Source organism: Ailuropoda melanoleuca, chromosome 1, assembly GCF_002007445.2.
Source record: "Ailuropoda melanoleuca isolate Jingjing chromosome 1, ASM200744v2, whole genome shotgun sequence".
NCBI classification, from domain to species: domain Eukaryota; kingdom Metazoa; phylum Chordata; class Mammalia; order Carnivora; family Ursidae; genus Ailuropoda; species Ailuropoda melanoleuca.
The window spans coordinates 205,633,034-205,650,645 of NC_048218.1; the positions used below are offsets into that span (position 1 = coordinate 205,633,034).

Sequence of the window (17,612 nt, forward strand, 5' to 3'; positions counted from 1 at the left end):
CCGGGGGCCGGTCTGCGTGGGACCGCGCGGCGGCGGGGCGGCGGCAGCGACTCCGGCGACTCCGGGCCGGGCCGGGCCGGACACAGCGCAGGGCCATGGCTGAAGCGGCCCCGGCTCCGGTAAGGTCGGCCCGCGCGCCGAGCGCCGCGAGCCCGGGACGGTCTGGGAGCCTAGGGCTCTGCGCCGCGGACCCGAGGGAGCGGAGCAGGACGGGACGCTCGGCCTGTCAGGCGCCGGGCCCCGGAGCACGGGAGCTCCCGGGGTCCCGCTGGCCGGGAGGGGCCTGAGGCGCCGGGTGAGACGCCCACGCCGAGCTCGGGTCTGGGAGGGCGCGCCTCCTCCCCCATCTCGAAGTCCCTGCGCCTAGGGTGCGAGGCCCAGGGCTCCCCCTTCCCATTTGGACGTTTGTGGCGGAGAGCGCCTCTTCCGCTAATGAAAGAGGACTGAGTGAAGAGGGGCGCCTCCCGCTTGGTGTCAGCCCCCCTACAGCCCGCCAGACTTCGGGCAGTACGCTCGGTTTGGGTTTTGCATCAGCCATTCTCGGCTCCGGGAGCCGTCCGCACAAAATCACCTTCGGTGCGGCCGGCCACCTGAGCCTCGCACTACCGCAGAGGCGGCGGTGACGGTAACAGCGAGGCGGGAGGAAGGACTGCGTGAGCGCAGGGATCCCCAGTGCCCAGTATCTGACAATGCCCGCTACGCAGGAGGCCCTCGGTCAGGGCTGCTGAATGACGGACTGGTGCGGGTTCCGAGGATGGGATAAGCTTATATGTGTTTATTCATTCCGCGGGTGTTTACCGCAGGCCCGCGGCGTGCCAAGCCCTCTCCCAGTTGCTATAGCTGCAGAGATGACCAAGAGAGTCCCTGCGCACAAGAGCCACGTAGGACGAACGGGGACGGGTCCAGTAACCTAGGATTGAAACATGCCTTGGTTTGTCAGCTCAGAAGCCTTTAGTCACCCCAAGGAGTGCCGTTTTATGGGTCAGGGCCAGAATGAGCAATTGAGGAGTGCCTGGAAAGTGAGAAGGGAAGGAAAAGAGAGAACAGTAGCAGTAGGGTGGGGAGTAGGGCAGAGGGGAATGCAGTCTCTGCCCTGAGACCTATTTTCCTTTTTCCGATATATATATTTTTTCGTGTGGTAGAGATGATTATGTCTCTATGCCAACCCTATCTAAGAAATATAATGGAAACTACAAATTTAACTTTAAATTTTCTAGTAGTCACATTCAAAAAGTAACAAATCGATGAAATTAATTTTAGTATATTTTATTTAACCCAACGCATACACAATATTCAGTATAATTTGTTATATAACGAATATTAATAATATAACCAATATTAAGAACTTAATGAAGTTTTACATTTTTTTCCCATACTGCGTGTGTAAAATCTGGTACGTATTTCATACTTATGGCACATCCCAATCAAAATAACCACATTTCAAGTGCTCAGTAGCCACATGTGGCTACCATATTGAGAAGTGCAGGTCTATCTTAGAAGAATCAGGAGAGATTGAAATACTGACCATAAAAAAGAGAAAAGAACAATATCTCTAAAAATGTGGAAGAAGTTGGCATTCACAGCCTAAGTGGAGAGATTAGTTTTAAATAGGATGAAACTTTTTCCTGTGGGAAGGGAGAAAGCATGGATTAAGCTACTGATGAGTCTGAAGTGGGAGGGGGTGGGGAAAAAAAGGAGAAAGTCAAGAGGGTTTCAGTCTCATTGCTCTAATTTTCTTATCAGAGTAGGAGGCCATGTTGTCCCCTGAGATTGAGGTGGCCTGCAGTGGACAAGAGTCAGTGCTCCACACATGCTCCCTGCACCAGCAGCATCAGCATCAAAATGCAGAATCGAAGTTTTCCTCCCAGACCTACTGAATCAAAGTTTGCATTTTAACAAGATCTCCAGATGATTTTTTTTTTAAAGATTTTATTTATTTATGTGACAGAGAGACAGACAGCAAGAGAGGGAACACAAGCAGGGGGAGTGGGAGAGGAAGAAGCAGGCTCCCAGCTGAGGAGCCTGATGTGGGACTCCATCCCAGAACCCCGGGATCACGCCCTGAGCCGAAGGCAGATGCTTAACTACCGTGCTACCCCGGCACCCCATCCAGATGATTCTTATGCACATTAGTTTGAGAAGTGCTGTACTAAAACTTTAAGGAGTGTGCTGAGGGTCTGTAGTGGCCACTTCATGGAATGGGAAGAGAAGCATGGGGGGCACCAGGCAGCATTGAATTCCTGCTTTGCTTAGAAACCATCGCTGTGTGGTGACACCAGTTTTCCTGTTGTGTGACTTCCTTTAGTAGCGTCTCCCAGCTTGCTTACAGGAAGAGAGAAAGAACAATTAGATGGATTCAAAGCTGGAGCCGGTGAGGCAGAGAGACAGAAAGGGGTTGAAGGTGGTTGAAATGATCAACTGAGGAAGAAAACAAAGCCTGGAACAGGCTGGTGAGCCAGGAGCAGAAAACATGGTGAGGGGTTTAGTAGGATTGCAGAGCAAGTAGCAGGTGAGCTGGAGAGATGAGAGGTTGTGGCCAGGGAGGGCATTATCAGATTCATGGAGTTGGAAGGCTTTGTAGAGGTCATTCTGGTCCAACCTCCTATTTGTTGTCAGATTTTTTTTTTTAATACACTTTTGTTTCACAGCATTTTCAGTGATGAGGCAGCCTGTTATTTCCTTGGAGAGATCTAGTTTCAAAAATTATGTATATAGGCCAGAGTTTGCCTGCCTGAAAATTCCGTGTTGGTTCTAGTTTTGCCCTCTGGAGTATATGCAGTATAATATTAAACAAGTCTGTTTTGCCTTCTGTTTTATAGCCATCAAATATTTGACAGTAGCCATCATGTTTTCTCCGTACTCAACATTCTCAGCTTTAATTTGCTATTACCGATTGGTATGGTTGTGGTTTGTGACAAGGTGGTGGACAGGGCCAAAGCATATGTCAATAAAGTGTTTATCAGAGGGCAGTGAGTTCAGTGAAACCTGGAAAGATCTGGTGCACTTAGGCCTTTTCCAGAAATAGAGGGGACAGCAGCAACCTGAGCCTCTGGACAGTTGGCTCCAGGGCCCCAGCATCCCAGGGAATATGCCAAGTTAGTCTTGATCCAGTCTCACTCATTCACTGTCTTAATTCATCTCTGAACCACCAAAGCAATTCTCTTGGCTTTAGATGCTGATGAGCTCCACAAAGATGAAGCTTAATGCGGGCAGTATGAAAACTCTAATAGTTAGAGTCATATCAGCTGGTTAACCAGTTAAGCAGTCCTTCTTTGATTTTAGTTTGGGTTAGGGCTCCTTCCAACACTCAATGTCTTGTCTCATCTCTCCACTACATATAGACTTCTGAATGGGACTCTGAATGCCTTACATCCCTGCAGCCCCTTCCTCTTCCCACGCCCCCAGCAGCAAACGAGGCGCACCTGCAGACTGCAGCCATCTCCCTGTGGACAGTGGTGGCAGCCGTGCAGGCTATAGAGAGAAAGGTGGAGGTCCACAGCCGGCGACTGCTACACCTGGAAGGACGGGCGGGGACCGCAGAGAAGAAGCTAGCCAGCTGTGAAAAGACAGTGGCTGATCTGGGGAACCAGCTGGAGGGCAAGTGGGCCGTGCTGGGGACCCTGCTGCAGGAGTACGGGCTGCTGCAGAGGCGGCTGGAGAACTTGGAGAACCTGCTGAGAAACAGGAACTTCTGGATCCTGCGCCTGCCCCCGGGCATTAAAGGCGATATCCCAAAGGTAAGGCCCCCACTTCTAGATGGAGAGTGGTGCCACTAGTCCTTAGATGAAGAAGGGACAGTGTTGGCCAATCAGGCTAAAGGAAAGATGAAGGTGTTTTTTGTTTATCCATTTGGGAAGCATTTCATGTTCAATTTAGCAATGACTAGAAGTGTCAAACTTAAGATTGGAAAACTCTTTCCAGTTCAGAGTTGATACCTGGCAGGTAGATTTTTTTTCCTCTTATGCTTTTTCCTGCCCTTTGCCTCTGAGTCACTTTTTTCTTTGTTAACCTGCTTGCCTCAATCTTGGTGTGGAAACTAAATTAAGTATCATTTAAATCAGCCTGTTAAGTCTGTTGGTAGTTCTGGTGAAAAAGAGGAGGGCAAGGGAAGAGCTGTAGAATAAGTGGTCAACAGAAGGGTTTGGGGCTCTGTAGATCTAGGGTTGACATGATCCTGTCCTTTAGCATTGTTTATAGAAGTGTGCTGTGGTACTAGGGACCGGCCCTGCTGGAGGGAGTAGCCCATAAACCAAAAGAAAATAAATATCGTTCTTAAGCTATGGAATACAGCCTTGAGGCAGCTAGTTTCCTGGAGCACATACTGTTTGCTGCATATCTATATCCTGAAAGCACAACACTGAACAGTTCATATAAGCTTCCCTGGAGCTTGAATCTTAGTGGAGAAAGATAGTATAAACGAACAAGAAAATAAATCCATTTAAGTGTGTAGATAAAAATAAAAGTGCTATTTGGTGATTTATTTTAGATGGGATTTCAAAGAAGCTATCATAGACGCTAATACTTAGGCTGAGACTGAATGACAGGAAGGACCCAGCTGTGAGAAGATCTGAGAAGGAGCTTTCTAGGCCGAGAGAATCCCCAGTGCAAAGTCCTGAAGACGCAAACAAACGTGGAGCACTCAGGGCAGGGGAAAAGGCCCATTAGCTGGTGTGCAGCGAAGAGATAGGCATATGCCTGGAGAAGTGGGTAGGGGTCAGGTCTTCAGGGCAGTGTTTTTCAGCCCTGACTTTTTACATTTTGGTAGGCATCACAGCTAGAGATTCTGATTTAGTGGGTCCCGGATGGGGCCTAAACATTAATTTCTTTTTTTTTTTTTTTTTAAGATTTTATTTATTGGGGCGCCTGGGTGGCACAGCGGTTAAGCGTCTGCCTTCGGCTCAGGGCGTGATCCCGGCGTTATGGGATCGAGCCCCACATCAGGCTCCTCTGCTATGAGCCTGCTTCTTCCTCTCCCACTCCTCCTGCTTGTGTTCCCTCTCTCGCTGGCTGTCTCTATCTCTGTCAAATAAATAAATAAAATCTTTAAAAAAAAATTTTTTTTTTATTTATTTATTTCAGAGTGCACACCAAAGCATGGGGTGGGGGGGGTGGGGCTGGGGGAGAAACAGACTCCCTGCTGAGCAGGGAACCCAATGCAGGGCTTGATCCCAGGACTCTGGGATCATGACCTGAGCTGAAGGCAGATGCTTAACCAACTGAGCCACCCAGGCCCCCCAGCATAAATCTTACAGCTCCATAGTGGAGTCTAATATGCAACTGGGGCTGTGAGTCACTGATATAGGGGTCTGGAGACCAAGGTAAGGAATTGGTTTTATTTGGGGGATAATGGAGAGAAATTGAGGGTTTTTTTTGTTTTTTGTTTTTTAAAGATTTTATTTATTTATTTAACAGAGAGAGACAGCCAGCGAGAGAGGGAACACAGGCAGGGGGAGTGGGAGAGGAAGAAGCAGGCTCCCAGCAGAGGAGCCTGATGTGGGGCTCGATCCCAGGACTCTGGGATCATGCCCTGAACCGAAGGCAGACGCTTAACGACTGAGCCACCCAGGCGCCCCGAAATTGAGGGTTTTAAGCAGAGGAGTTATATCTGGTTTATATTTTGAACGAATTGCTTTGGCTGCTCTGTGGAGGATGGGTCAAGGTGGTAACAGAAGCAGGGAGAAACAGTAGGCAGCTGTAACAGTGGGAGGGATGAGTAGCTTAGGTGAGGGTAACAGTGGTGGAGACAGACAGTGGGCAGATTCAGGACGTTTGGTGGACTTGATGAGTAGGAATCACTGATGGGAATTAGGGAGTGAGGAACGAAGAACAATGATCATTGTAAATTTACTGTATGATAACGCACTTAGAACTTGTTGTTCTAAGTGCTTTAGTTATTTTCATAAGAACCCCAGGGGTGCCTGGGTGGCTCAGTTGGTTAAGCGTCTGCCTTCAGCTCAGGTCAGTAGGATCGAGCCCCACGTCAGGCTCCCTGCCCACAGGGAGCCTGCTTCTCCCTCACCTTCTGCCTGCCACTCCCCCTGCTTATGCTCGCTCTCTCTGTCAAATAAAGAAAATCTTTCAGATAAACTTAAAAAAAAAAAAAAAAAGAACCCTAACTTGCCCAAGATGATATAGTGAGGAAATACAAATAATAGAGTGATATCATAACCCAGTTGGCTCCAGAGCATATGCTCTTAACCCACCTTAGGTTTACTGACTCTTGGGCTTCTGGCTTGAAGAACTGGATGGATGGTGGTGGCATTTACTGGGATGGGGAATGTCTTGAGGAGTGGGAAGGAATGAGGACTTCTCTTTTGGTGGTGTTAGGTTTGGGATGCCCATGACACATTCAGGAGAGATGTTAAGTGGTCTCCATGGCTCAAAGATGAGAAATATTTGGCAGTCACTGGTGCACAGATCATATTGTAAGTCATGAGACTGGAAGTGATTGCCTCAGAGAAAGTGGAGAAGCCAGAGAAAGTCCAAGGACCATGCTCTCAGAGCAGGCAGAGTCAGCAAAGGAGTGGCCAGAGTAGGAACAAGAGGGGGCACTATGTAGAGTCACAGGATAAGGAGAAAAGGCATTCAAGGAGAGAGCTGTTGTTTGGGTTGCATGTTATGGAGAGGTCTAGAAAGATGAGAACAGAATATAATTTAGCAATACAGATCTAGCCAGTGACCTTGTCAAGAGTTCTCTTGGCCCCATGCATGTGTATGGGGGGGGTAGAAATCTGTAAGGGGGCAGGTTGAAGAGTGAGTGGGAAGAGTGAGTGTGAAGAGAGAATGATGACTGACGCCTCTGTCCAGGTTTGCAGGGAGGGACATCAGTCCGCATCTGACAGAGAACCTTCCCCAGTGTGTTTCACTTGTGTCTGCAGCCTCTCCCGGAGTTCTGTGGGATAATTTAGACTTAGTATTTGCCATAAGATTAGCAGAAAAGGTAAGTTAAAGTGTGTATCCATTGTCTTATCTGGATAAATGGATAACATTTAAACTCTTGGGGCACCTGAGTGGCGCACGACTCGGTTTTGGCTCAGGTCATGATCTCAGGGTTGTGAGATAGAGCCCCATGTCAGGGTCCATGCTCAGTGGGGCGTCCGCTTGGGATTCTCCCTCTCCTTCTGCCCCTCCCCCCCAATAAATGAAATATTTTTAAAAAATATAAACTCTCCATCTTAAATTCCAAAATCATATATAAAATAACGTGATTTTTCTTAAAGATTTCTTCATGAAATTAGAATATACTGAAGATTTATAAGCCTTAAATATGGGAAGTAAAATTTGTATCTTTGCTTTGTTGAAAATGCTCTTATTCTGTCCTTACTTTTGAGGACCACGTTCAGAATAATTTTCCTACAGTTTTCTTCTTGGTTTCGGTTTTTTAAATTGTGGTAAAATAGGGACTCCTGGGTGGCTCAGTTGGTTAAGCATCTGAGTTTGGCTGAGGTCATGATCTCAAGGTCCTGAGATCGAGCCCCACATTGGGCTCCCTGCTCAGTGGGGAGTCTGCTTCTCCCTGTCCCTCTGTCTCCCCCCACTGCTCCTGCTCTCTCTCTCAGAAATAAATAAAATCTTTTTTAAAAAATCGTGGTAGAATAAATGCAACATAAATGTACCATTTTAGCCATGTTTAATGTAGTTTAGTGGCATGAAGTACATTCACATGACTGTGCGACCATCACCACCGGCCATCTCTAGAACTTGCCAAACTGAAACTCTGTCCCCATTAAACACTAACCTCAGCCCTCCTGCCCCAGCCTCTGGCACCCACCCTTCTACTTTCTGTCTCTGTGAATTTGACTATTCTGGGGGCCTCTTTTAAGTGAAATCATCCACAATTTGTCCTTTTGTGACTGGTTTATTTCACTCAGCGTAACACCTTCCAGGTTCACCCAGCTTATAGTGTGTCAGCATTTCCTTTTTAAGGCTAAATAATATTCTGTTTCTCTCAGAATTTTAAATGCATTGGTCCTTTGTCTCTTAACATCAAATGCCATTGATGAAAACCTTAGTGCCAGATCAATTCCAAATTAATATCTTGGTATTCCAGATAAATACCAAATCCATTTGTAAGAAATCTGTGTTCTTCTCCCTAGAAGTTTTCATCTTCCATTTGTACTTGTTTTGTACTTTGTTGAGGTTGTGTCTGGATTTAGGTCTTTTAATATTTGTGTCAGGCACTTGGTATGATCTTTCAGCCAGAAAATGGGTGTCTTTCCAGCTCTGGGAACTTTTCTTCCATAATTCTATTTTTATAATATTTCATCCCCATTTCTCCTGTTCTTTTTGGAAAGATAGATCATCATCTTTGTCTCTAACTTTCCCTTCTTGTTATTCACCTTTTTAGAGTTCCCTGGCCTTTCTTTCCAGCCTTTCTCATTTTATTTTAACAATTTAATTTTTTTTTTAAGATTTTATTTATTTATTTGACAGAGATAGAGACAGCCAGCGAGAGAGGGAACACAAGCAGGGGGAGTGGGAGAGGAAGAAGCAGGCCCACAGCGGAGGAGCCTGACATGGGGCTCAAACCCACAACGCCGGGATCACGCCCTGAGCCGAAGGCAGACGCCCAACCGCTGTGCCACCCAGGCGCACCCAAACTGAGGGTTTTAGGTGGGAGGGGAGTAGGGGGATGGGCTAGCCCTGTGATGGGTGTTAAGGAGGGCATGTATCGCATGGAGCACTGGGTGTTCTATGCAAACAATCATGGAGCACTACATCAAAAACTAATGATGTACTGTATGGTGACTAACATAACATAATAAAATTAAAAAAAAAATAATATTTTATTTCTAGCTTCTTTTTTTGAAGCAGCCTGAATTTTTTTAAATGGATGCAGTATCTGAATTTCCCTGGGAATATGTATTAGAGGTTTGGTTGATTTGTTCATTGTTTGTGGTTTTTTGTCTTCTAGGATAGTTTGTAATGTTTGTTCATCCTGGTGCTGTAATTTTTTTTAATATTGAGTAATGCTAGGTTATATATTCATAAGTGAAGGATTTGACTGATTAATAGGTTAATCATAGGAAGCTGGCCTGTTTTCTCTGCCACCATGTGAGTCTGTTTAAAAGGGTTGTTTTTTTTTTAAGATTTTATTTATTTATTAGAGAGAGAGAGCGCGTGCATGAGCGCACACATTGGGGGGGGGTGGGCAGAGGGAGAGGGAGGAGCAGGTTCCCCATGAGCAGGGAGCCTGATGTGGGACTCCATCCCAGGACCCTGGGATCATGACCTGAGCCGAAGGCAGACGCTTAACCGACTGAGCCACCCAGGCACCGTCATGTGAGTCTGTTTAGCCAAAAGATCTTTCCTTTACAGGAGAGAGCTGTCTCCACTGATGCTAGATCTGGGTGGGCTTCACTTTGAGGTGCTGTGGCAAGGAGCAAATAAGGAGTGCAGGGACCACCCAGAGACTAGGAGTAAGGCAGTGCTGTGTTGTCAACACCCACGCTGGGACTGCATGCCGTCTCCAGGGAGGCTGTTCCATTTCTTTAGAGGTGATGTCTGCGGTGTCAGCTTTGGGGTCAGTGCTGCTGCTCGGTCGCTCTACCAGGGCTGCTGAGATAGCAGTGGGGGGATCCCTGCTATTCCGAAGACAAACCTTCAAACTGCAGTGTATAATCCCTTTAATTCCTACTCCGTGTCTCTGCCAGCTTTGAGCTTGGAATTCTCTGGATTCCTCAACTGTAGTCCCTCCTGTGTGTGGTCACAGAGCTGCAGCTTCCTCACGCACTGTGAGCCCCAGCACATGGCTGTCCTCTGTGTCTTAGTGAGAAGCTCATCAAAAACTCTGGTCCAGGGATGGCTTCTCCCCATTCTTGGCACTGCTTTAGATTTAGTCCCTGCTGATCTTATTTACTGTCATTTCAGTAGAACTCTAGGAGGGAAGGGAAATACATATGTGGTTAGTTCATAGTCTTGAACCAGAAGCCCATCCTGATCCTTTATTTTTATCATTATTTTATCATGTGTGTTTCTCTTGTAACATATCACAAATCTCTTGTGTAGTGATGTTAGATGAAAGTATGCTATTGAGTATCTATACTTGTCCCCATCCTGGCTTTAGATGCTAAGCAAAGTGTAAAATGAGGAATTATAGTTCTAGTCCCTAAGAACAAAATTTCTAGTTGGGGTAAAAGAAATTCCACAAATGAAGCAGTTGGAAAATATAAGCCAGTTGCCTCATAGTATTGTAGACTCATCCCAGCCCCATTATAGCTCAGTACACAAAAGTTCTGGTCCATGGCTTTAATTTGAATATAGTCATATGCTTATTTGGGACAGAAACAATTTTTTTATAATCTTGATGATTAGGATAAGCCTTGTACTTAGTGGATATTCAGAATATGTTTTATTGTGTGAATTAAATACTGCTTTGCATTTGTGCCTATCTCTATGAGGGACAGTTTACAAGTAATATCCTCTAACCTCCCAAAACTCGGAGCCCTAAAGTTTATTACCTTTCTCCTTGAAAATGTCTTCAACTCCTGGAGGTTGGATCTGTGCCTTCAGTTTTTCCTGTATCTTTCCAGCAACTCACACAGCTTTTTGTGACAAGTGGGATCTCGGTAAGATTTCCTGCATGACTGAATTGCAGCAGGAGGGACTAACCCCAGTGTGATTGTAATTTCAGGTGCCTGTGACATTTGATGATATCTCCATCTACTTTTCCACTCCGGAGTGGGAAAAATTGGAAGAATGGCAAAAGGAACTTTACAAGAACATCATGAAGGGCAACTACGAGTCTCTCATCTCCATGGGTGAGGCCAAGCTGTCACCTTTTGAATGAGGCGACCACAGCTCCAATGGGGCTTTGAACAGTCCCTTGTCCTCCAGCAGTCCTCATTTTCACTCTGTCCTCACACACTTCACATTCTGGTCGCGAGCCAAAGATTTCCAGTTCGCCCTTGCTAAATGGGAAATCGTAATCTCTTCTTCTGCCAATTTGCAGGACGGAGAATGCAGCTAAGGGTTCTCGCTGTGCCAGCGGGGTGGTTTCCATGGGTGTCCTTCACTTTGAAAGGGCCTTGTTCTCCACCTTGAGGCACGCTGTCCCTGTCCCTCGGTGAAGGTAGCAGGCGGGCAGTGCTAACGTGGCACGCATGCCTTTCCCACACGTTCCCTCTCCTCTTACATGCTTTCCAAAGAGACAGCATCCATCAGAGGTGAATGGATGGGGCCAATGATAGAAATTCTGAAAGAAATCCCCTGGGACTGTGGACCGCAAAGCCTACAGCTCAGCCTTAATGGCAATTCATTGTAGTCATCATTGATCTCTTGGTCATCCCCTTTCCCTTCTTCCTCTCCTAGATTATGCCATGAATCAACCCGATGTCTTATCTCAGATTCAGCCGGAAGGAGAACATAATACAGAGGAGCAGACAGGACCAGAGGAAAGTGAGATTCCCGCAGACCCCAGCGAAGGTAAGTAGCAGAAGAGATTATCCACTCCTTATCTCCCTTTCCTGGTCGGAGACAGCGGCTCAGAACCGAGTAAGCAGGGATTGGGGCTTCCAGAGCCTCTCCATGCTAAAGCAGCTAGACCGTGAATGGATCCTCAGGCATTTAAATAGGAGAGCACACTTAGAGATTGCTGGTTCTTTGCCTTCTTCCATCAGTACCATGCATCTGACGGCTGTTAATGGTATTCCATGACAAAGTTCTGAGAATTATTTAGTAAAATAAATATGTCCTTAGATAGGCAGGGGAAACAGTTATGCTCATATGAAGGGAAGTGGCTTCAGCGAATGTACACCCAGCTGTTCAGAAATGCTGGGGGCAGGCTGGGAGTCTGCACTGAACCAGCGGAGCCCGAGGATGTCCACCTGGGCCAAGCGGACTTTGCCTGGTTTGGGAGCCAGCCAGCATTAGTGAACTCTCCCTAGTTTATTTGGTTGGTAGCTGCTTGATACTATGTGGGAAAAACTGCTCACCCAAGTCCAGTTGTATTATTTCTCTCAAGTCCCACCTCTGCCCTCAGAAAAAGCTCATCATTTTGTTCTTTGCTGGATAGAAAGCGAAAGCTCACAGAAAGTTCATCCTTCAGACATCTCTATCACATGAACTTTTCCTACAACTTACCCCCTCTCCCATATGCTTTTTTTCCTAACATTTTATTATGAAAATTTCCAGAGAGAAAAGTTGAAATAATTTTTAAGATTTTATTTATTTATTCGACAGAGATAGAGACAGCCAGCAAGAGAGGGAACACAAGCAGGGAAGTGGGAGAGGAAGAAGCAGGCTCATAGCGGAGGAGCCTGATGTGGGGCTCGATCCCATAACGCCCGGGATCACGCCCTGAGCCGAAGGCAGACGCTTAACCGCTGTGCCACCCAGGCACCCCAAAAGTTGAAATAATTTTACAGTGAATACCTAGATACGTATTAGCTAGAGTCTACCAGTAATAATTTACTCTACTTTGATAGCCCATATTTATCCATCTCTGCGTCCCTATCAATCCATCCTATTTTCAATGTATTTCTAAATCAATAAAGACATTAATACATTTCCCCTATAAATAGTTCAGTATGAATATCATTAACCTAGAGTTCAATATTTTTTTCTTTTGAGGCAAATTTTACATACAATTAACTACATACAGTTTACATACAATTTACTTAACATTCTCTGATTTTTGAGGAATGCATGTATCTGTCACACACATTTTTTTTTTTTAAGATTTTTAAAATTTATTTATTTGACAGAGAGAGCAAGCACAAGCAGGGGGAGCAGCAAGGGAGAGGGAGAAGCAGGCTCCCTGCTTTGCGGGAGCAAAGGCTCCCTGCTTTGCTTAACCGACTGAGCCACCCAGGCGCCCCCATACATATTATTTAGAATATGGCTCAGTCAGTTAAGTGTCTGCCTTTGGCTCAGGTCATGATCCCAGGGTCCTGGAATCGAGCCCCATGTCAGGCTTCTTGCTCAGCAGGGAGGGAGCCTGCTTCTGTCTCTCCCTCTGCCTGCTGTTCCCCCTGCTTGTGCTCTCTCTTTCTCTAATGAATAAATAAAATAAAATTAAAAAAAAGGAATGTGTGGGTGATTGTATTAAGCAATGTAACAGGTGAACTTGATTAACTTTATATCATGGATATAAACAGTAAATCTAAAATCATATCAGAAAGATGGGTGACTTGATTACAGTAATTATGGGAAATTACTCCTTAGTTTACATTATTAGTTATCTGACGTAGTTTTCAGCTTGTATAAATCAGTGTGTCATTTCACTTTTGGGGACACATGGCAGAGATGTAAGTAACTTGGTTTTGTAATGATATATGAAAGTTTCATTTAGCTGCCATCTTGTCAGTTCATTTTTACCATGGTTTTTGAGACTCCATTTGTGGGTGGTCAACCAAATATGTTAATACATGTTCACATAAAATTAAAACAAGCAGTGTAGGCATTGAATTTCTTTAATGCTTTGGTTTGATTCTGTGCAGTTTTAGCTAACATTGCTGATTATCAACCTAGATATTTACTAGAACTTGAGTATAGGATTCAGATGATTTGGACTGATCAATATATAGCATTTTTAAAAATTTTATTTATTTATTTATTTATTTATTTATTTATTTGAGAGAGAGAGAGCAGGGGGAGGAGCAGAGGAAGAGGGACAAGCGGACTGTGCTGAGCAAGGAGCCCGTAGGGCTCAATCCCATGACTCCAAGATCATGATCTAAGCCAAAATCGAGAGTCAGATACCTAACTCAATGAGCCACCCAGGCATGCGTATTTTTTTTTTAAGATTTATTTATTTATTTGAGAGAGAATGTGTGAGTGGGGGACAGGGGTAGAGGGAGAGAGAAAATCTCAAGCAGACTTCCCACTGAGCGTGCAACCGGACACGGGGCTTGATCTCATGACCCGAGCCAAAATCAAGAGTCGATCACTTAACAGACTGTGCTACCCAGGCGCCTCAGTACTTGCTACCTGGGTGGCTCAGTTGGTTAAGCGTCTGACTTCGGCTTAGGTTATGAACTCGGGGTCCTGGGATCGAGACCCAAGTTTGGCTCTGCACTCAGCAGGGAGCCTACTTCTCCCTCTTCCTGCCCCTCCCCCCAACTCATGCTCTCTCTCTCAAATAAATAGAATCTTAAAAAAAAATATATACACACACACACACACACACACACACGGACATGCTCTAGGCTGTGCTGGAGGTCCCCAAGGCCACCCCCAGGTTCTGTCGTTCAGTAGGAGGACACACAGGATTCAGCATAAAGCTTGCTTGGGGTTAAGGTTTATTACAGCAAAAGGACACAGAGCAAAACCAGCAAAGATAAAAGGCGCACAGGGCAAAGTCTGGAGGGAACGAGGGGCAACCTTCCAGAGTCCTCTTGCTGTAGAGTCTCACAGGACACATGCTGTTCCTCCAGCAATGAGTTGTGACGACACGTGCAGAGTGTTGTCTCCCAGCAAAGCTCAGTAGAGACTCAGCATCCAGGGGTTTCGCTGTGAGCTGGTCACGTGGGCATCCTCTGCCTCACACATACCAGAATTCTAGACTCCTGGAAGGAAGACAGATGTTCAGCATTCACTACACTGCACAAACGGTTTAGGCCTGGTGAGGCACTCCTAACATTGAGGAGAAGATTTCTGTCGGCATAGGGATGTAAACCTTGCTGGCTGGCCCTTTTGACAGCAGGCAGTCTCAGGCTGCCTCTCTGATTTTCTTTCTCCTAATATACTCCAAAAAATCCCGATTCCTTTCAATAGAGAATAGTAGTAAACTGTCTGTTTATTAGGGTTCGTAACAGATTGTTCCACACAAATACTAGGCAGAGTTACTAATTCTAGGCCACTTAAGTGATATAACTAATAAAATATCTTTTTGATAGATTATTCTTCATTTAGAGTTTTTTTTAATTAAGTAATCTCTATACCCAAAGTTTTTTTTTTTTTGCTTTTCAGCAAGCAGCTTCTCTTCTCTAAAATAACATCATAGTTTTAAAAATCAATTTTCACATACAGCGTAATTTGTTGTTAGTCCAGTGTGTTTATATTGGAATATTGATGTACTTTTAGAAACCTCAATTTTCTAGGGGCGCCTGGGTGGCATAGCGGTTAAGCGTCTGCCTTCGGCTCAGGGCGTGATCCTGGCGTTATGGGATCGAGCCACATCAGGCTCCTCTGCTATGAGCCTGCCTCTTCCTCTCCCACTCCCCCTGCTTGTGTTCCCTCTCTCGCTGGCTGTCTCTATCTCTGTTGAATAAATAAATAAAATCTTTAAAAAAAAAAAAAAAGAAACCTCAATTTTCTAAAATACATTTGGATTTTGTCCATATTTCTTAAAACATAAAGCCCATAATTTATTGTTGTATTTCATTTTGGAGCTTTAGAAGAGCTATGCATTATAATTAAATATATAGGTAGAATGGGAAGAATGGATATGAGGATAGTAATGGTACCATGTGACACCCCTTCCTTTTTATGTCCAAATATCTTGGAATTAATTTTGCATTCTGTCTCTATGCCCATCATCTGAATCCAGTGAAGGGAAAGAAAAATTATCATATCTCCCTAGGGAATAGTTATTGATGCCTAGTATCGTGGATAAAATTGCATACAATTAGTGGAGAATAGTAGTGAATGCGAGAACACAGAAAAATATAATCTTAGATTTTCTGCCGTTCTTTAACTGTATCTCTAGGGCCAAGAGCAGACCAGCTGTGTGTGTGTGGCCATTATATGGTCACGAATAGTTTGAATATTGAACTACCAAGTTTTTAGAATTCTTTGGAGAAAAACTTGACCCAGGAATTCAAATGGAATAATTACTGAAAGTCCATTATCTTTGCCTTTCTTTTGGTTCAGAAGTCATGAACTCACGCCAAGACTGTAGAATGACCTAGAAGTAAAGCGAATTCATTTCTAAATCTTGCAGTTGTGGGGAGACTTCATGGTCATTGTTGCGGGTACATCGTCCTGATCCCCTGTCTTCACCTGTTCACTCTAGTCCAGCGAGGCCATCTTTTCCAAAACAAAATCAGTGATTAAGGCACCTCCCAATATGATAATCCTTTTATTTTAGTTTATCCTGTTTGAGAACAAGAATCATCCTGGCAGTGATAAAACTTAGAGGTTTAACTTACTACGCAATACTTAACACATTCACCTGGCAACGTTTTAGTCCCACACCGGTCTCAGAGAAAGTTTCAAAAGAAAGTTTTTATATTTTTACCAATGGTTGTTTCATGTGTCAAGTATTGTTTGTTGTCTGCTTAATCTCAGCACCATTTTAACTCGGTTTATACCTTTGTACATATTCCAGAACCTCAGGGTTCCAGCTTCTTTACAGACAGCATGGGTCCTTACCTGTTTTAAACACACACACACACACACACACAATCAGATCTCCTCATAGTTAAAATGACATTCAACCAGTGTAGACATTGAATTTTCATATTTTCTTGTAATCAGTTTTTCTAATTTTTTTAACGATTTTTATTTATTTTAGAGAGCACGAGCAGAATAAGGGGCAGAGGGAGAGAATCTCAAGCAGACTCCCCGCTGAGCACAGAGCCCTATGCAAGGCTTGATCTTATGACCCTGAGGTCATGACCTGGGCCAAAATCAAGAGTCGGAAGCTCAACAGACTGAGCCACCCAGGCACCCCTCAGCTTTTCTAACTTCCTCTCAAACCTAGAACCTTGGCATTTTTCCGTTTCCGTCTACCTGATTAGTATTCAGTTTTTCTCTATTCTCTGGCTTTCTCCAAAGCCTGCTGCTGGCATGAGCCCATGATTTTACTTTCATTCCGGGTTTCTGTAAGTATCCACTATTGGGGCTCCTCAGGCCTGTGAGGGCTGTGCTTTGCGAGCTGTTGTGGTGGCCTGGCCGGCAGTTGCCAAATACTGTCACCGTGCAGGTGTCTGTATCAGGCCATCACAGTGTTCAGGGTCTCCTGCTCCTTCATTTCACGTTCAAAAGGTCCTCAGACTACTGCCACTACTCCCACCAAATTATAGCAGACACTACAGTATGCTGTGCATTCTATGACAATAGTGCCAAGCCCCATTTATGTAATCAGATCAATATTTCGTTAGTTGTACTGATCTAGTTAAATGACCAGAGGAACTTTTAGCATCATTATTCAACAGGAAGGGTTAGCTTCCTGGGATTTCCCAAGTTCAGTGAAGATATACTTACCCAGTGGGTTCTAATAGCAACAGCCATTTACATTTCTGGAGAACTGGGTTGCTTTTTTACCCTTCCGTAGCTTTTATGGTTGGCTCCTGACTAATGTAACAAAAGATTGGAAAGAATCCAAATACCCATCAATAGGGCACTCTCGAATAAACAGTGGTACCGCTACATGGTACAGCTATAAAAAAGAATGAGAAAGATCTCTGTGTACTGCTATACACAGATGCCCAGAATATATTTTCAAGTAAGATACTGGGGTACAGAACAGTTTGAATAGTATGCCATATAAAGAGGGAAAAAAATGAAGATGTATATATATTTGCTTATATTTTTACAAAGAAACAACGGAAAAATAAAACAAAAACCAGTAAGAGTGATTACCTGTACAAGAAGAGGTAGATTTGGGGTGGAAGCTAGTCCTCTCTGAATGTATCTTGTTTTATAGTTTTGATTTTGGAAACTTATAA

General features: G+C 44.7%; 1 protein-coding gene across 2 annotated transcripts in view; it reads left to right on the plus strand.

The window, feature by feature from the left end:
- Window positions 1-17,612, plus strand: part of ZNF398 (zinc finger protein 398) — a 54,581-nt gene that overhangs the window by 26,489 nt on the left and 10,480 nt on the right. The window contains exons 1-4 of one of the 2 annotated variants that reach the window (XM_034639080.1): window positions 7-119; window positions 3,342-3,737; window positions 10,634-10,760; window positions 11,311-11,424. In XM_034639080.1, the coding sequence (XP_034494971.1) occupies window positions 96-119; window positions 3,342-3,737; window positions 10,634-10,760; window positions 11,311-11,424 (661 nt within the window). In that variant the 5' untranslated portion in view covers window positions 7-95. Of the gene's footprint in view, window positions 1-6; window positions 120-3,341; window positions 3,738-10,633; window positions 10,761-11,310; window positions 11,425-17,612 lie in introns of those variants that run through there. The other variant, XM_034639074.1, reaches the window with a different exon arrangement.